General features: G+C 34.4%; 1 protein-coding gene across 11 annotated transcripts in view; it reads left to right on the top strand.

Annotated features, from left to right (window-relative positions):
• The window catches only part of DNAH5 (dynein axonemal heavy chain 5), a 137,190-nt gene that overhangs the window by 51,779 nt on the left and 66,968 nt on the right, over positions 1 to 18,443 (top strand). For 9 of the 11 annotated variants that reach the window (XM_026791770.2, XM_074545669.1, XM_074545661.1 and 6 more), the window contains 18 exons: positions 23 to 168; positions 2,206 to 2,368; positions 2,852 to 3,085; positions 3,995 to 4,185; positions 4,268 to 4,367; positions 5,645 to 5,781; positions 7,102 to 7,303; positions 8,199 to 8,434; positions 9,638 to 9,856; positions 10,562 to 10,624; positions 11,559 to 11,797; positions 12,593 to 12,836; positions 13,305 to 13,504; positions 14,320 to 14,473; positions 15,116 to 15,279; positions 15,933 to 16,089; positions 17,107 to 17,319; positions 18,078 to 18,302. In XM_026791770.2, coding sequence (XP_026647571.2) covers positions 23 to 168; positions 2,206 to 2,368; positions 2,852 to 3,085; positions 3,995 to 4,185; positions 4,268 to 4,367; positions 5,645 to 5,781; positions 7,102 to 7,303; positions 8,199 to 8,434; positions 9,638 to 9,856; positions 10,562 to 10,624; positions 11,559 to 11,797; positions 12,593 to 12,836; positions 13,305 to 13,504; positions 14,320 to 14,473; positions 15,116 to 15,279; positions 15,933 to 16,089; positions 17,107 to 17,319; positions 18,078 to 18,302 — 3,287 coding nt within the window. The remainder of the gene's footprint in view (positions 1 to 22; positions 169 to 2,205; positions 2,369 to 2,851; positions 3,086 to 3,994; positions 4,186 to 4,267; positions 4,368 to 5,644; positions 5,782 to 7,101; positions 7,304 to 8,198; positions 8,435 to 9,637; positions 9,857 to 10,561; positions 10,625 to 11,558; positions 11,798 to 12,592; positions 12,837 to 13,304; positions 13,505 to 14,319; positions 14,474 to 15,115; positions 15,280 to 15,932; positions 16,090 to 17,106; positions 17,320 to 18,077; positions 18,303 to 18,443) is intronic. The other 2 variants (XM_074545631.1, XM_005484316.4) reach the window with 1 other exon arrangement.

Consider the following 18,443-nt stretch of genomic DNA (forward strand, 5'->3'; position numbering starts at 1 on the left):
AATGTTCTGTTTTCTTCAAAAGCTGGGCTGGAGTTATTGCTTGATCAAGTGAATAACTTGGTTGAATTTCGTATTGATGCTGTCCTTCGAGAAATGAATAGAGTGCCACTCTGTATATTGCCAGAAGATGAACCACAGAGCTGTGAGGAATTCCTTCAAAAGACTAAGGTTAGTAGATAAAAGTTTCATGAAGAAGAGATTGATGATTTTGAGTTTAGATATTTTTCTTTTTTATGAGATAGAAAACCTCTGAATGCAGAATTAATGAAGCATACATGGGATACAATGGAAATGGGATACAGTGGAAATCCCCACTTGCTTGGCTGGGATCTTAAAAATGAACAAAAGTACCAAATGCAAATAGATCTGAGCTGAGATGTTCTATTCTATTTTTAATGTCAAGCCAGATAGTATATGATATTTCTTTTATGCCTTCATATCACTTAAAAATTTTACCTCTATCATAGTAGTTTTTTTTTTTTTTTTGTCATTATTCCTGTTTAAATAAGGGAATTCTCCAGCAATTGCCTGAGGAGTGTAAATACTATGGAAAGGATTGTGAAATGAGTATCTCAAACTCTCCTGAGTGGGTAATGGTATGTGGAAAATATACGCAGGAGTACCTGGGTGAGGGTGTTCTGGGAAAACACCCTTCCTTCACCCCATCAAAATACTATTATGTTGAGGGTAATTAACTATAAACATATAAATTGTTGGTTAGAAAGCTGATTAAGGTCATTATTATGTCAAAAGAATTTTGTGAGGCAGTAGTAAGGTATCATGTTTTAGTTTGTAATGTCTAATGTGTTTTCTTCTGAAATAAAATTTGGTTGTTTGAGAAAGACTGTAGTAAATCAAGTACATAATCCCTATTCCTTTTCTCTTGTAGTAATAAGTATTACAAATCAAAGTTTTGATTATTTTAGTGTTTTTAACTCTTTGGCCTTTGTAACAACTCACCTTGTTGTTAAATGCAGAGTAAAACTTCAAATAATTAGTAGCAGTTTGTGAGCCTCACAATACATAGTTGTTTTTCCTGCTGCTGCCTTCCTGACTGGGCAGGTATTAAAATGTATATTCAGTAAGGTAAAAATATGTGAGAGCGAGCACAAAATCTTCTCTGAACACTATGGTAACTTGAAAACTTGAACTGCTACATAGCAATTACACACACAGCAATTACAATGGTCAATTGAGTTGAGTTAGCAGAGTAAGTGGTATAAGAACCCCAGTTGTGGGTACAATGAAAATAGTAACAGTTTGTAAGCTTACTGTAATTTTTAATTAGAGGGGACTAGAAATAACTTTTGTCACCTAACAGGTGTCTTTAAGTTTCTAAAGTAATTGCTGAAGCAAAAATAATTACCCAGAAGAAAAATCCCAGAGTACTTTGTTTAGTGTTGCTGGGATATTACAAGTAATATCTGCCTTCTCTCTCAACTCAACAGAACCATTAGGAAGCCCAAAGATTATCCTAAAATTTGGAAATGTCTGAATATTTCCCATTATTGATTTTTAATTAAAAAAAGGTGGTCATGTTTGTTTAAGATGAGTGAAATATAAGAGACCAAAGAAACAAAATATGAAAAGGCCATTGCCAATAAAAATTATAGTTAGCTGAAGCATACTTGATTGATTTTATGGGAGAAAATACATGCACAGTACTGTAATTAAATTCTCAATTTTATTTAATCTCATTCTTTGATTTCTTCTCTCTCTAGCTGATAATTTTAGTGTTTATTTTAATAATAAATACATCTTGTGTAGCTTTTATCTTCTTTTTAGCTGTAAATGGGAAATATGATTGGCTAATACTCATTATGGCACAGCCAAATAATGTAAACTGGCAATGATTAAAAGAAGTGTTAAATCTCCTACATTGGAAAGTTAAGAAAATTAATAAGCTATTGCTTTTGGGAGCCTTTTAGTGAAACTAGGCATTATAAATATTGATTCATGATATCAACTAATGAGTCATGTGATTTGAGAAAGAAGGCAAAACAATATTGAAAGACATTTACAATGCCTTGTTGATCTATTGTTGATCTTGTGTTTTGGAACAAACCAATTTATAATTAATGTTCTATATAGATCTGGTTTTTCACAAATCTTAGGCCTTGACATTTGTGTTAATAAAGGCTGCTGTGACTGAAATTGTCACGAGAATTGTGACAATAAGTACATATTGTTTTGGTTTGATAACAGGAGCTGTGTATAAAAGGTTCTCAAACTTTACACCTAAAAAGCTCACTGGTGGAAGCTGCTGCTAATGATCTGATAAACATGTTGCTTGACACTGAGGAGCACGTCAGTAAAGAAGATGAGAAGTCAATTGTACCCAGTGGTGAAAAAGAGGACAAAAATACAGGTAAGAATTATGTATTGTATTCCTTGGTGTTTGTTGCTTTTTCATGCTGATAATTTTTGTTGGGGAAATTGTAACTTAGGTGACTGAAGTACTGAATAGTATCTAATGTCTAAAGACTTTTCTTTGAATTTGCCTGGATAATGAATTATCTAGCAATCATTTGTCATCTACAGACAAGGTCAATATTATTTATCTAACTTGGACATTGAAAGGTTTATGCCATAGAACTACTTAGTAGCCTTGATTAATTGCTGGACTTCCTAGAGAAAGAGAATAAGAAATAATATCTAAATTGTGATTATAATTCTACCAGTTTGTACTGAATAAGGCAGGTAGGAATAGGCCTGTCACACTGGGGTGCAGATTGAAAATGAGTAATTTTGCCCTTTCTTAAAATTATTTCAGACACCTGTGGAGGTGTTGCATTATGGTATTTTCAAGTCCCTTACATGCATTTAACTAACTGCATTTATGATGTTTTAGCAATAGAAGAGGAAAGAAGATCAAAATGCTTGACTTCCTCACAAAATTCCAGTGAGGGCCTGTCTCCTACAGCAAAGAGGAAGAGAATGGAGTTAGAAAAGTTAGAGGAAGAAGCCAATGAACTGCTTTCTTACTTCAATGATCGCAACATTGATGCCCTTTTGAAAGTCATTCGACACACTCTGGAGAGCATCCGCAAGCGCATTCATGCATCTTCCTCCATCAACTTCTTAGGTGGCTGCATTGCAGTGCATTGCTCTTTAGGCTATATAAAGAAAAATGTAACTGTAATACCCCATAACTGTATAAATAAGACGTGCAAGTGTAAAAGAGGGGAAAACAAAGGAATTTTGATTAAGCTGTCTTGTTAAGTTACAGTTGGTAACATTGAGTATTTCCAAAGGTTTTTATTTTCTTGTGACAGTAAGAAAGTGTCATTACAGTGCTGTTTCTCTTAGGAGTCACCATACTGTTCTGAAGTCAATATTATATTTGGAGCTAGACTTGATAGATAAGTTTCTACAAGACCTTGATAACTTGCTAACTTATCACTTAAAAGTTATCAATTATTAACTTGACAAATTAAGGCCTTGATAACTTGACAAGATCTGTTTGACCTTACTTTTTATATAAAACTGTATAAAAAACAATAGAGAGGTCTTTTTTCTCTTACTAATTGCCTTCAGATATTTCCATGCATAGTGATGGAACACTTTTGAAGTGTTTTATTGTTGCATGCCTTTAAGAAATGAAAAACAGGGCAGTTGACTTTGGTCTCTATAGTTTATAAGGCATACAATAGTATGAGATTCTAAGGAGGTTCTGTGCCCAATTTAATATGCTTCCTGGGAGTACCAGTCAGATAACAAAATTGTGTGCTAAATAGAATTTATCTTTACAGAGCAAGTTGAAGAGGAGCTTCATGGAGAAAAATACCTTTGAACTTACTTTTCACTTGTGCTTCTGTGGAATTTTGCAGTACATCTTATAAATTACTCAGGAATTCTTTTTCCCTTCAGAAATTACACTCAATACTCTACATTAAGAGATATATTTATTGGTCTATATCAAAACAATGCCTGGTTTGATGTCTTGAAAAAAATATGAACAGCCTTTTGTTTTTGTCTTTTGTCTTTTATTTAGAAAATCACAGTATGTCTAAGAAGAAAAAAGGTGCTTATCCTATAATTAGGACTAATATTAACCTATCTATCCCTAATATCATCATGACACCCTCTTTGGATGAGGTACAGCAGACACTTAATAAAGCTGTAGATAGTATTGTGAAAGTAATGAAAGGAGTTCAACATTGGAATAAGGAGAGAATATCCAAGGTTGGTGTCTTTAACAGCCTTACTTAGAACAAGTGGTGCAAAACTGCTGCAAATAAAAAAATAAGCTTTATTTTCTTTTCAGGAGAAAGTGTTAGAGAGAAAAGTTATTCTGTTGCAGTGTGGGAGCAGACACGGCAATTCTGATGATGGAATGAAAGAGACTGGAAAGAAGAGCATCCATGGTAATGATAAACTCTGAAATCACTAAATTTGAATGTTAGGTAAATGTGATTTATGCAGAATGTATTGGAAGGTATTAATTACAAAACACATCAAAACCAGTAGACTTGATAGAATTTAAACAACCTCATGGATGTAAAATTGCCTCGGAGAAGAAATCTCTTTCTCATTAGAAGGCAGGTTTGCCACTTGTTCTTCTGTGGATTTGAGTAAGGGTATTTTTTGGGCTTCTTGAAGAGTTTTAATGCTTTGGTTATAGCATTTATATTGGTTTCAATTATAGTCATTTTGCTGCAGAATAATCTTTCATGATTTGCCAGTGTGGTTGTAATTTGGCATGTTCAAATGGCATCTTAGAACTTGTGCTTACCCTTTAAGAAGAACTTTCACAATACCTGGTATTGAATAACAATGCCTATGTAAATTGCAATATTGGTGTAAAGAGGATTGTGTAAAAGATTGAATAAAGTAGAATTTCTAAAAGGACTTTCATTATTCTGTTCTGTGACCAGACATTATGTTGATGAAGTCATTAGTTCAAGGAAATTCAAGATTGTATCTTTCATTGGGTTTTTCTTCTCTGAAATGGTTTAAAATGAAGGAGAGTTAATTGCTCTACATTGTACCTGAGATACTTAGAAAATACATTTGAGTCCTTTTATGTTAGCTCTCTCTTATGCACCTAAAAAGTAGGACAGTAATACTAGAACTGGTTAAGAAGTTGAATTAGTCTTTCAAAACTAAGAATTTGGCTTGCAAGAGATGAAATAAAAAATGATGATAAAGTCAAACTTGTGGATATTTGCTAAGTAATGGACTTTTTAAACCTTTACTCCTTTTTTGTGGACTGATTATGGTCATCTTCTCAGAGTTAATTTGTATTTCAAATTGTCAGTTGTGGGGTATTTCAGAAAATACAAATGCTTAGTGCTGTAAGTAAGCAAAGTAAGCAAATGCTGATATATAGATGAATCACTTAGATGAAGCATAGAGCATAAACCTTGAGGGAGAAGAGAAGAGGAAAGATTCTGTTTGAAAGATTGGTGTGGAACTTGTTCCAAATTTCACAGGGTACCTAGATGGAACAATTTTACTAAAACTGAGATGTTTATGAATTTGTGTTGACCTCTTTGATTTCAAGTTGCCTTTAAGAACACTCAACTTTAAAATGCATGCTCATTGAAAAAATATGTAATTCAGTTTTGTCTGTAGGAATTCACTTCTCCTAACCAGTATGTCTGTCCTAAGCCTGCATCTATATTTGAATCTTCTTTTATAGATAGTGAATCAGATGCAGCATCACTCAGTTCATCTGATACTGCAGAAAGCCAGAACTACTTCAAGCATGTTTCAGAGAACAAAGAAATTATTAAATTAGTGTCTTTACTCAGCAGTGCCATCAATTCTACAAAAGGGGTAAGACAGTTGAGATGTTAATTTAATATCACTATTCAAGGGATATTAATGTGTTAGTTTTATTATCCTTGGGTAATAAGGGTAGGCATTTAAAGCTGTAATGAAATGTAATAATGAAAAAGTTTAGGATGGTGGATAGAAAACATGTGGCTGAAAATTTGCAAATATGCGTTAAAAGTGTAACATGGATTAAGTGTGCTCTGTTCCAAGAGATGAGGTTTTTAATATTGCATAAATTAAAACATCATAAAAAACTCTAAGTGTAGTTGTGTTATGTGTAGCTAATGAAGCCAGCATGATTTTTGACCACTTTACAAAGAGGGTATGAAGGTTTTTAGAGGAAAATTAGCTGTCAGATTGGCATTTGTAAAGTGCTGTGTAGGGTTTGCTAGTGTAGGTTAGGATATATTTTAAAGGATATGCATAATTTCTTTGCCTTGTTCATATTCTATGCACTCTTTAGTAAATTGTATTTCTTTAGAGAGCTTTGCATCAGTTTCTTCTGGGGCTGGTCCAATCTTTTAAGAGTCTTGCTATGCGAAAATCTTTAACTTTGTAACTTCAGTGCTACTAAAACATAGCTACCAGACTGGTGCTGAATAGTTGATAATGGTGGATAGTTATCATGGTATTTTGGTATTTTGTATTTTGTAATACCGTAAACTTTTATCATGTAGCCGGCTTTAAATGCCTGCATGTACTATATTTATCGTAAGTCATGGTGTGGATTATTTTTTGTAGCACTCATCTCTCATTTACTTGTTTAATTAGATGCAGGGATGGTTTAACTTTCTCACATTTTTATGAACTCCTGAGAACCAAAAGAATAATTCTCTTTCACATTCATTAAATGATATTCAAATCAAAGAGACCTGAATTGAGCGTAAAAATTAATGTTAAAAAAATTGTCTCATAGCTTCATTATTTCAGAATGAATTTTTCTTGTTATGCTGGGCCCTGGAGCTCAGGTTTGAGTTTCTAGCTTAAGAAATGGCAGGGAAGGACAAGTGTACTGTATCCTAGTTTTAAACTTTACTTCCTACTGATTCCCATGATTTTATTGACTGAAGATTCACTTAATTGGCAAATGTTTAAACTAATCTGACAAATTTGATGTGATGAACAACATCACATCTGTGTGATCAGTAATGGAACTTGCTTTAGCACAAATTTATCAGCAATCATTTGTTTAGCGAGATGATTCAGCCTGCTCCACTATGGAGTTTGTAGTGTACTCCAATGAGCAGCTGCTAAGAAATTATATGCATGTTATATACATGATGCTGAGAATCTTCCTTTGAACTTTTAAATGTCTTTCAGGAAGTGCTTACAGCTTTGGAGAGTTTTAGTTGTTACCACCATATATGGCAGAGGGACAAGGAGGAAACCATTAATAAGTTAATGGAGGGAAACCCATCACTCTATGAGTTTGAATCTGAAATTCTGCATTTCCAAGACCTGGACCTGAAAATCAGTTCTGAGCCTGAATACATCTGCGTGGGAGCTATTGCCCTGTACACTGGTAGGGTTCAGATTTTCTCCAGAGACACGTACTTTCTGACTCCAGTAGGAAGGAGAGATGTGACAGTTTTGGATGGGTGAACTAGATTAAAATGGAAAGGAGGAAGGGAGAGAGAAGGGCTGTTTGATGTTTTGGCTGTAAATGCTGCAAACGAAACACTAACACAAGAATATCTGTGAGGCTCAGCTGGAGTTTATTACCTCACCTGGATACGTCTGCTCACTTATGGGGTGGATAGTAGATGGTAGATGTTTGCCCATCCTTGTATCACTGATTCCCAGGGGTACATATTTCATGGGAGTAAGATGATAAGTTTATGTTACTTTTCTCCTTAGCTGCATGCAGTGAGACAGCTGAATCCCCTGCTATCTAACAATTTCACCAGTGCTATGATGAAACTTTGTTTCTTCAGCTTTCGTAATTAGATTCCTAATTTCCTCCCAAAGTTATTTTTTTTAGAGATTAATTTTTGAAAAGATTTTAGGCTTTGATGAGAGTATTAATCAATTCATTAATGATGTATAGGACAAAAGTTTGTATAATGGTAAATGAGCAAGATGACAAGTATGGAGACCAGCCTCATCTTTCCAGTAGGTACATCCTGGAAAAAAATCTATGATATCTAATATATATTAATTGTTCAATGTTTTTAGATGATCTTTCCAGTAGAAAAGATGATAAATTCTGAGAAGATTAGGAGGAAAGCAATAATGAATTGCAAGCAATTTTATAAACCACATGAAGGTGTCCATGTGATTTCATCATCTCATGTGTAGGGTTAGATTAAAAAACCAGAACTGGCACTGAAGAGAACAAATGTAATTAAAAAGACTGAAAGTGTATCTTAACAAATATTTGCAATATCCAATATCTATTAATTGTTCAATATTTTTAGCTGATCTGAAGCTAGCACTGAGATCAGAAACCAAAGCCTGGAGGACTTTGCTGGGGTGTCGTTGCAATAAGAAGTACAGAACACAGATGGAAGAAATTTTGACCTTTATAGAGGAAACTGGCAAGAAGTTAAGTCGCAGCATCACAGACCTGGATGATATCAGAATAGCCATGTCAGCTTTAAAAGAGATCAGAGAACTACAGATCTCTATTGACTCTCAAATTGGCCCCATTGAGGTAGCTAGTGGAAATGTTGCATGTATGGGTACTCTTTCAAGAGAGCTGTTACTTTCTGGGTTAACAATAAACTTTGAAAATGTATGATTTAATATGTGTTGAATATTGAGTGACAAGCTGCTTGTGTTCCTGTAAACCTTTTTATGTGAAATTCGGATTTGGGCAAATGTAAACTTGCTGAGGTGAGATGTGGTTTAGTGAATAGTGTAGAAATTGAATGATGTGGGTAAGAGGAAGATGAGAACACAGGTATTTAATGCAAGAAATCTTTTCTTACTTTGTGGAAGAAATCTGTGTATAAAAAGGAATGAGATTCCTAATTTTTTTTTTTTTAGCTAAGCCTTAAGAAGAGTAAAAAGCTAATGATAAGCAGAGTACCCGAGATTGATTGCTTTTATCAGTTGTATAAGTTAAAATAAACAAAAACAGCTGACTTCATAAAAAAAAGTTAATGTGATAGAATGCATTTACTGAAAACATCTGACAAATGGCAGCCTTAAAAACAGATGGTAATTCTTTCTCTGCATTTCTGACCAGAGTGTTTATTTAAGAATGCTATAATATGGCAAAATGCACCTTTGATTTTTCAGTAGAATTTTTTTTCCTAAGACATGTTCATGATTCCTGACATGTTCATGATCCTGATTGCCCATAAGCTTCCAATTCTGCAGGCAGGAGCCTTGGGTTCTGAAGCACAGGAAGTGATGCTTCAGTTTTGAAAGGGAAGTTGGCATATTTTCCACACAGCATTGTAGACAGATAGTTACATTTCCATTTTTGAAATTTGGCTACAATTTGATCAAACTGGAAAGCATGAATGGAAATAATTTCACTTTATACAAAAATTTTCAAATGAAAGTGCCACAGGTTTATTGCTACCCTACCCTGTGCTAATTTATGGAATGTCAGTTGTGTTTTAGAGAAAATTCACCAAGGGTTTTCACTATGTAGAATGTTCATATGTTGGTGGTGCAAGCTGAAATCAATGCTCTGAGAAAAAAATGCAGATGTTTCTTCCAGTTTGGTATTGGTTTGCCCAATTTTGATAATGGCTATGCAAGAAGAACAGAATTTCTTTTTCTAACCAATCATTCTTCATTCTTAAAAATTTTAAATTTTAGCATTTTCAATATATGTTTTCCATATGTTTCCAAAGTTAAGTGAAGTTGACATTTTATGTATCTTGATCCAAATTTCTGGCAGGAATCCTATGCTATGTTGAGCAAATATGATCTTCTTGTTGCCAAGGAAGAGACAGAGAAGGTGGACACGTTGCGCTACACTTGGGAAAAACTGCTAATCCGTGCAAATGAAGTGCAGGATGAGCTCATTGCTTTGCAGCCAAACTTCAGAGGAGAGCTTATTAATGCTGTGAAGATTTTTACTGAAGACTGTGCACAGTTCTACTCAGATTATGATCAGGCAAGTGTTTATTTTATTATTTTGGAGAAATTTTTTCAGAGCGATGGGAACATGGAAAGGTTTTTGGATTTGACTAAATAATAGGATGAGCCTCTACTGTTGAATAGGTTTATTCTTGTTAAGATGGTGTTTGGGTTTCAGTTCAGGGCAGGTTTGATTAATGTTTTGTATATGACTGATGTAAGTAATGCTGGTAATCAGTTCCTAAAAATTAAGAATTGAGATATTTTAGGTTTTTGAAAAGCATCTAGTTATTATGAACAAATGTGAAGACTAGGATTAATGATTAGCTATGTTAGCATCAGAAAACTCTTCTTTCTTTCTGATATATGTACAAGTGACTTAAGCTCTCACATTCTTTTTCATTAGAATGAGTGAAGGTGAACTAATCTTGTGTCATCATTTAAGTAATGTTGACTTTTACTCAAAAAATGAGCTATGATTTCCTAGCTTTTGCAGTGTAATGAAAAATTTCTGCATTAAAAATACAATTAATTACCTTATTTGATTTTTAAAAATCTTTTTTTAAAAAGTGTTTGTTTTAGAAGGTTAACTGTCATCCCTTGGTTCAGTTGATATCTGATCTGGGGAGGGGATCTGGAGGCTGCAAAAGTGTTTGAGGTTAGCATTTAGAAAGTGCTGATTAGAAATAAGTTGTGGTTATTCTCATCCTCTAAATTGATGTCTTTTTTTTTTTCCTTTTAGGATGGGCCAATGGTGGTTGGTTTAACACCTCAGGAAGCCAATGACAGGCTTACTATATTCCAGGTGCTGTTAATTTTAGGACATTACCTAACACTGAAAGTGAGCTAACACATAAAGGCTCTGAAAGGGAATCTCAGTAGTTGAATGAACTTTCATTGATAGACAAGGTTACTCATTTGGCAAAGTCTGTTTTGTCTCAGTGCAAGCTATGTTGGAATTTTTCTATGCATTTGCAAGGAATACTGTTAAAATCTAAAATTTTTTAGGAATCAACATAAAGGCTGTACAGATAATGAGGAGTGATTGCTAGATACAATATTCTGATGAGAGCCTTCCCACAGGTTTAGTGTATTTGGCTATAGGCTATTCTTGTGTTCATTACTGTGTTTATTTTTTTGTGGTTGAAGTCTGTCTTTGTATCGTTATTAATATCTATTCGTGCAATAACAACTTTTAATGCTTCTCCATTTCCCATACTGCTATTCATTTGACTTCCTACTATGTTCCCTGAGTTATATAGCAATTGACAATTAAATAATGTTTTTCTTTGCTGCTGTAATGGTAGTAATTCTTCCTTCAACAGTCAATAAGATTTGCACAGAATACTTGGAGAGGTAGAATTTGCTGTATCCATCTTTTTATTTCTTTGTGTGTCATGCTTCACCTCTTTCAACTGCAGTCTTAGCATTTATTGTTCTGTCACTGTGCCACATGAAGTAAATGGTTTTCCTGTCAGCTTCTAAAGATGTGCCTCCAAGCTAAATAAAAGTTGCTTTTCTTAAGAAAATTGTTGACAAAGCTGTTGACAGTGTAAGCTGTTACTATCTCTCTATATCTTTCTATTATTTCCTAGATTTTATTTTCTTATTTTATTTCATTTTCTAATTCAGCTCTAATAATAATTTCAGATCTTGAATATTTAGTAATTTTTATTAACTTTTTAATAATTTATTATTATTTAGTTATTTTATTTAACTTTTTTCTTTTTCTTTCTTAGAATCAATGTGATAATCTCTTTCGGAAGTATATTACTTGTGCAGGTGGAGAGGATCTTTTTGGTTTGCCAGTTACTCAGTGTCCTCAACTGCTTGAAATAAAGAAGCAATTGAATCTGCTGCAGAAACTCTATAATCTATATAACAGTGTCATTGACACCATCAGTGGCTACTATGATATTCTTTGGTTGGAATTAGACATTGAAAAAATTAACAGTGAACTTATGGAATTTCAGAACAGGTGAGAAACTGCTGCTGTGTTAAAGTTTCCTAAAGTACTTCTTGAATATGATTATAATTGGTTAGCACCAATAATCATATATGAGCATGTATTTATTTAGTGAGGCATGAAAAATGTGAATTTAAATTGAAAAATATATCCATTACCAGTGTCATAAAATCAAGGAAAATTTATATTCTAAGTGCTGAGCATTATTATTCCTTAGACAGATTCTTGGCTACCTTTTTTAATAAGCTTGGAATAGATGTTGAAATTGTTATTTATTTTGTATGAAGGAAAGTTTCACCTTTTTTTTCTAGTATTGTTGTTCATGAGAGATAGATTTATGCTAGATGTCAATGGCAAGTTAGTGAATCGCTGAATAGTTTTTCTACAAAATGGGTTATATTGCATACACATGGAAGCTGAACTTTTCATCAAATCAGGAATAAAAAAAATTAAAGAATTTAACCGTGGGGAACAGGGTTTTTCTAGAGCTCAGAACAGTGCATACATCAGACTCACCAAAAGATGAAATCAATATGTAGAACATTTCAACTGGTTTAGAAGATCACCTGCGCAGTTATTAAAATTATGCACCTACACTCCTTAACGGGAGGCTGTAGCTGCCTATCTAGCTATCAGTTATTGAAATAGACTGGAAACGGATTTTGTCACATGGAGAAGCACATGCAGAAACTCCAAATTAAAGGTAACCTTATTTGGAAGGTACGTGCTCTCCTGTTAAAACCAAATACTGTGGCTTTAAAGACCAAGTATTTGAAACTTTCTGAAAAGGCTTGCTTTATCTCCAAGTAGGTGCCGTAAACTCCCTCGTGCTGTAAAGGAATGGCAGCCTTTCCTTGACCTAAAGAAGACCATAGAGGACTTCAGTGAATGTTGCCCATTGCTTGAGCACATGTCAAGTAAAGCAATGATGCCTCGGCACTGGAAGCAGATTATGGATCTCACTGAACACAGATTTGATGTGGAAAGTGAAACATTCAAACTGAGGAATATAATGGAAGCTCCACTATTAAGATATAAAGAGGAAATAGAGGTATTGTGAAGGAAGAAATATGGAAACATGAAACCAACAATTTGCTTGTATAGTATAGGAGTATCAGAAGCAAGAAGGAAATCAAAACATTTTTGTAGAAAGAACAGAGATAATAATGTGAGATGGATAATCACTTCAGGTTTTTGTATAAAATTATGACACAAATATATCATGGTGTCAACTTCTTTTTTTATAAGTCATGCCATTTGTGAGGGTACCTTGCATTGTGGCATTAAAATGATGAAAAATAATCACTATATTATTATTTTATTCCCCCCTCAGGGTTGATTAAACTGGGATGTTGTATGCAGATTATTAGCTATGGTGTTTGTATATCTGTAGATCTTTCCACTAAATAGTTGCTCATGAGCCTAATGTTTCCTAGTGTTAAAGGAAATAAGAGCTAGATTCATATACCAGGGACTTGAGGGATTAATATTTTGTTTTGATATCCTGTTTATTTAAAAGGATATCTGCACTTGTGCTGTGAAGGAGAGAGACATTGAGCAGAAGTTAAAACAAGTGATAGCTGAATGGGATAACAAGATGTTTAACTTTGCAACCTTTAAAACTCGTGGGGAGCTTCTTTTAAGAGGTGACAGCACATCAGAAACAATTGCTACCCTGGAGGACAGCTTGATGATTCTTGGTTCTCTCATGAGTAACAGGTAACAGGAAAGGGGGGAGGGAATGGGGGGAGAGATAAAAGTATTAGTAAAAGTCTTTGTTTTAGTGAACAAATCTATCACAGAAATGAAGGTAAATAAACATCTGGATAAAACCTAAGAGCTTGCTTTTCCTTGAACTGTTCATGGGCTAGTTCTTATTGTATCTAGTTTACTTTCCCAATAAGTTCTTTTGAAAACATGTAGCTGCAGCTTGGATTTCCTGAATGGACAGCTGAAAAGTTTTCAGTGATGCAAGAAAGTGGAGACACAAGAGGGAACACTGCCTGGCTATGGCAGGCATACTTATGGGTGTGACAGGCACTGCTACTCTGCCCCTGTGACAGGTCATTGCCACATGCCAAAGGTGGTGAAAATCCCAGTTAGAGTGAGCTTCAATTAGTCTGGTTTCACATGCCAAAAGACACTGATAAATAAGGAACACAGAATGTGATCATCAGGTAGATGCTCAAAAGCAGGAGTTTAGAAGAGTTCAGGAACTCTGAGTTTACAGCTTTCAGGATCTTGAGTAGTCCCTTTACCTTAGAATGAAATTGTAGTCTTGCTCCCACCCTACTCCTGTTTGGGTCAGAGCTGTGCTATGCACCTTGTGTACACAGCAGCAAGTTGGAGCTGATTGGACTTAGAGCTGCCAACTAGCTGAATTAAGTTTTTATACTTTCAATTGAAAAATTTTAAGCATAAAAACTAGTCCTCATCCTGCGACTTATATGCTGCCTTTCAAGATTCTTGGTTTTTTTCTTGAAATAAAGAAATGCCTCTTTTCTGTTTTTTTTTTTTTTTTTTTTTAATTGTAGATACAATACACCATTCAAGACACAGATTCAGAAATGGGTGCACTATCTTTCCAGCACAACGGATATAATTGAGAACTGGCTGACTGTGCAGAACTTGTGGATTTATTTAGAAGCTGTTTTTATTGGTGGTGATATAGCAAGGCAGCTTCCAAAGGTTTCTAGACATGCCTTTTTTCAGTTTTCTTATCAACATTTTAAGAATAAAACTGTACTGTGATGTCATTGATGCAGTAACATTAAATTTAATTTCTTTTGGTATTTAACAAAACTGATCTCGCTAGGAAATTAGGTAAGCAGTGCCAATGGAAGACATGGTGTGAGAAAGAATAAGAAAATCATGTGACCTGTTTGATCTTTTGATTTCTAGATTGTTTAAATACATTGTGCCTAGTAGTAGCCTTCTGTAGTAGTATCTACCACTATCATAGTAGTACTTAGGAATCCTTATCTTAAACTTTCCTGCATGGTTTTTCAAATTAAAAATTAACTTTAGTTTTAGAAAAAAAATCTTCGGCTTTGAAGCTCCAATTCAAGTATAATGAGTTTTCTGTCTTTTTCTCTAGAAATGTAAGAGAAAGTACATAGCAGGCTTGACAGCCAAGTATAAAATAAGCTCTATTGTGTAAGCTGAAAGAATTGTGTCTAAGCTGAAATATTTCTAGAAGACATGTGATTACTAGTCAGAAGATTGCTGTTGAGATTACTGGGTGCTGGTTCTGGAACCAGGTGCCTTTTCCCTCTTCTCTCTTCCCTCCTCCATTTTTTCCATTCCACATTCACTGTCATGTTTCAACAGGAAGCAAAGCGTTTCTCTAACATTGATAAATCGTGGGTAAGGATCATGACCCGAGCTCATGAAACACCCAATGTTGTTCAGTGCTGTGTTGGAGATGAAATAATGGGACAATTATTGCCACATTTACTGGAGCAGCTTGAAATCTGTCAGAAATCGCTCACAGGGTAAGATTACTATGAGACCATGTTCTTGGCCAGATGGTTGTGCATTGTGTAAACTGGGGAAAGAGCAATTGCTCAAGTACTCTCCCATGAACTTTGAAAGATCATGTTCTTATTCTACTGTGAATGCAGTTGAACTGAGCGGACAAGTTAGCAGGATAATATAACACCTCCAAAGAAACCAACTCATGGATAAGTATTTCATTTGTGGCTAAGGTGTCACTCACTGTCTATCTCTGTTGGAACCAAAGCTGATTTCAGTCCAGTTTCAATCCAGAAGGCAATCTAGATTTGTGTGTCCCATTCACACCTTTCACAGATCTGGGAGACATTCAGCTTGAGAGATGTAAATAGCAAGTAAAAGAGTTAATGTAAAATATTTTATTTCAGTTTAGTTTATTTTCTTTTTACTGGTGTTTAGATTATAGCAACTAATAAAAGTTTTGCATTAAATGATTTCTGATAATAAGAGAGTAGCTTTAAAGCAGATGCTTAGCATGAATGTATGATGGATAAAAATTGTTATTGCTACAGCTAAATTTGTATAATAAATTGTGAGAAATACCACTTTTAAAAAGGAAAGGATGTAGAAATCAACCCAAATCATTTACTATCTACCTCCTCCCGGCTTCTCTACCAATTTTTAAAAAATGCAGGTACCTGGAGAAAAAGCGCCTGCTATTTCCACGATTTTTCTTCGTGTCAGATCCTGCTCTCTTAGAAATTCTTGGCCAGGCATCCAACTCTCACAATATACAGGCACATCTGCTGAATGTGTTTGACAACATTAAAACTGTCAGGTTCCATGAAAGGGTATGTACTGCACACTTCTCAGTGTTACATTCCTTCTCATTAACACTGTCTCATACTTGCTAAATTAGAGAGCTACTTGATTGCATAAGGCATTCCACTGTTTAACTTTATTCACTAACTATTTGATGCTGAGTAGGCTTTCTTAATTTAAGATTTGTTTCCTCATTTATGATGTGGTAAAATTTCACGTAGAATAACAAAAATTTGCACCATTGCTTAAATTTCAGAAAAATCCACCCATATACTGAACTTTTATTCTGTGGCTTCCTCTCAAATAAGCTTTTGAGTCTTTACAAGCTTATTTGTATCTTTACATTGCCTGTATTTGTATTTTTCTATTCATGTTTTCATTGTAAGAAAAAGAGAGTATGTACTGTCTCTCCTGTTTCTGACCTGCCCTTACTGTACCTTCACACACAGTGTTTGAAGAACACATTTCTTATACCTTTTACAAGGACAGATAGCAACATTTTCTCATTATATATGCATTTTATTAGAAACTAATTATTTCCTCATGCTTTTGAAATTCCTTTTATTGTCCACGTTGCTTAACTTTTCTGTTTACATTATTTTTGTTTCGAAGGCAGCAAATATTGTTTGGCGGTTAACTCACCAATAATGGGGGAAGGCTTTCTTTATTGTGACTGGAAAGTGGATGTTGTTACAGAATCACAAAATGGGGCAGGTTGGAAAGGACCACAGTTTGTAGTCTGGTCCAGCCTCCCTGCTCAAGCAGGGTCATCCTAGAGCACATGGCACAGGATTGTCTCTGAAACTTAAGTGAGATTTGGGAATTGTCAATATATTAGGTTTTGTCTCCTTGCTCATGACAGTGTTTTGTTTAAAGCCTTTCTTCATAGCAAAATAATGATTTAATAGTCTTTACATTTCATTGAACAAGTTGATATAATCAATTAGTTACTTAAATCAATGTAATGGAGTGATGGCAGGAAAATACTAATTATTGTAAAGATAAATTATGTATCTATAAACACAAGATATTTTTTCTTTTACTAGATATATGATCGTATACTGTCAATTAGTTCACGAGAGGGTGAGACTGTAGAGCTGACTAGACCTGTAATGGCTGAAGGTAATGTGGAAGTTTGGCTCAGCTCTCTGTTGAAGGAATCCCAGCTATCACTACACCAAGTTATTCGCCAGGCAGCTATGGAGATCCAGGAAACAAGTTTCGAGATTACTGAATTTCTTTCTACTTACCCAGCCCAGGTAATATCATTGCTAAATGAATGAAGAATTATTCCCAGGTATTTATCAGGTTTTCTTCTTGTCTTTGCATTCAAAGTTGTTAAAACTAGTGTTTAATTTTATTTTAATTATCTCAGTCTTTTAAGTTTCAGTTTCACAGAGCTGAACCCAAAAGATCACTTACCCTAAAGCTCCTGATTAAAAAGGACGCTGAATGCAATAAATTAACATAATGAAGTTAACACTATTTTTTACAAGCTTAATACTTGACTGCTGGAGGAAAAGTAGTAAAATTGTATGTTTGTTCATATATTCAGGACAATGCTATGTATTGCTAAAGATTTGAAACTGAGGGTGTTGTTGAGGGAAAATTATTTTTTAGTAGAAGCTTCCCTTGTGATCAGGAATATTGGAGATGGAATAAAGACTTTGTGAATTACTCTAAAAATATTTCAAATTGAAGCAGTAATTATTCACTGGCTAGTTATTATTTATATAAAGTATATTGGTTACCTATAGTATTTTTATATATACTGTAAATTATATGGAGCAGTTGTATAAGCAAGGCACTGCAGGCAGTATCTACAAGACTGAGGTACAGGCTTAACTATGCATTTATGAATGCAGCTGGACACAAAAAACATGAATGAATGAATCCATGGAAAGTAATTTAATGTATAAAATAAGAGAAAAATTTCTTTAGTTTTCCTGTGTCTGTGAATGAACATTTTAGGTGAAAGAGAAAAGATTATGAAGCATATACTTCTGTGTTTCCTAAGGTCGGGTTGTTGGGGATCCAAATGATTTGGACAAGAGACTCAGAAGAAGCTTTGACTCTTGCCAAGCAGGATAAAAAAGTTATGCGTAAGACAAACCAGTTTTTCCTGGATCTTCTGAACATGTTGATAGATATGACAACAAAAGACCTCAGTCCATTTGAGCGAGTTAAATACGAGACATTAATCACTGTTCATGTGCATCAGAGGGACATTTTTGATGGTCTTGTAAGTATTAAAAAATTAAAAATTAATTACAAGGAGTTTTCCACATAATACAATGTGAAATGATAAGAAAATACTATGATACCTATGCACTCCTGCCTCATAAGATAAACATTTAATTTCATTACTCTAATGATTATGTGT

This window comes from Zonotrichia albicollis, chromosome 1 (assembly GCF_047830755.1).
Source record: "Zonotrichia albicollis isolate bZonAlb1 chromosome 1, bZonAlb1.hap1, whole genome shotgun sequence".
Taxonomy (NCBI): Eukaryota; Metazoa; Chordata; class Aves; order Passeriformes; family Passerellidae; genus Zonotrichia; species Zonotrichia albicollis.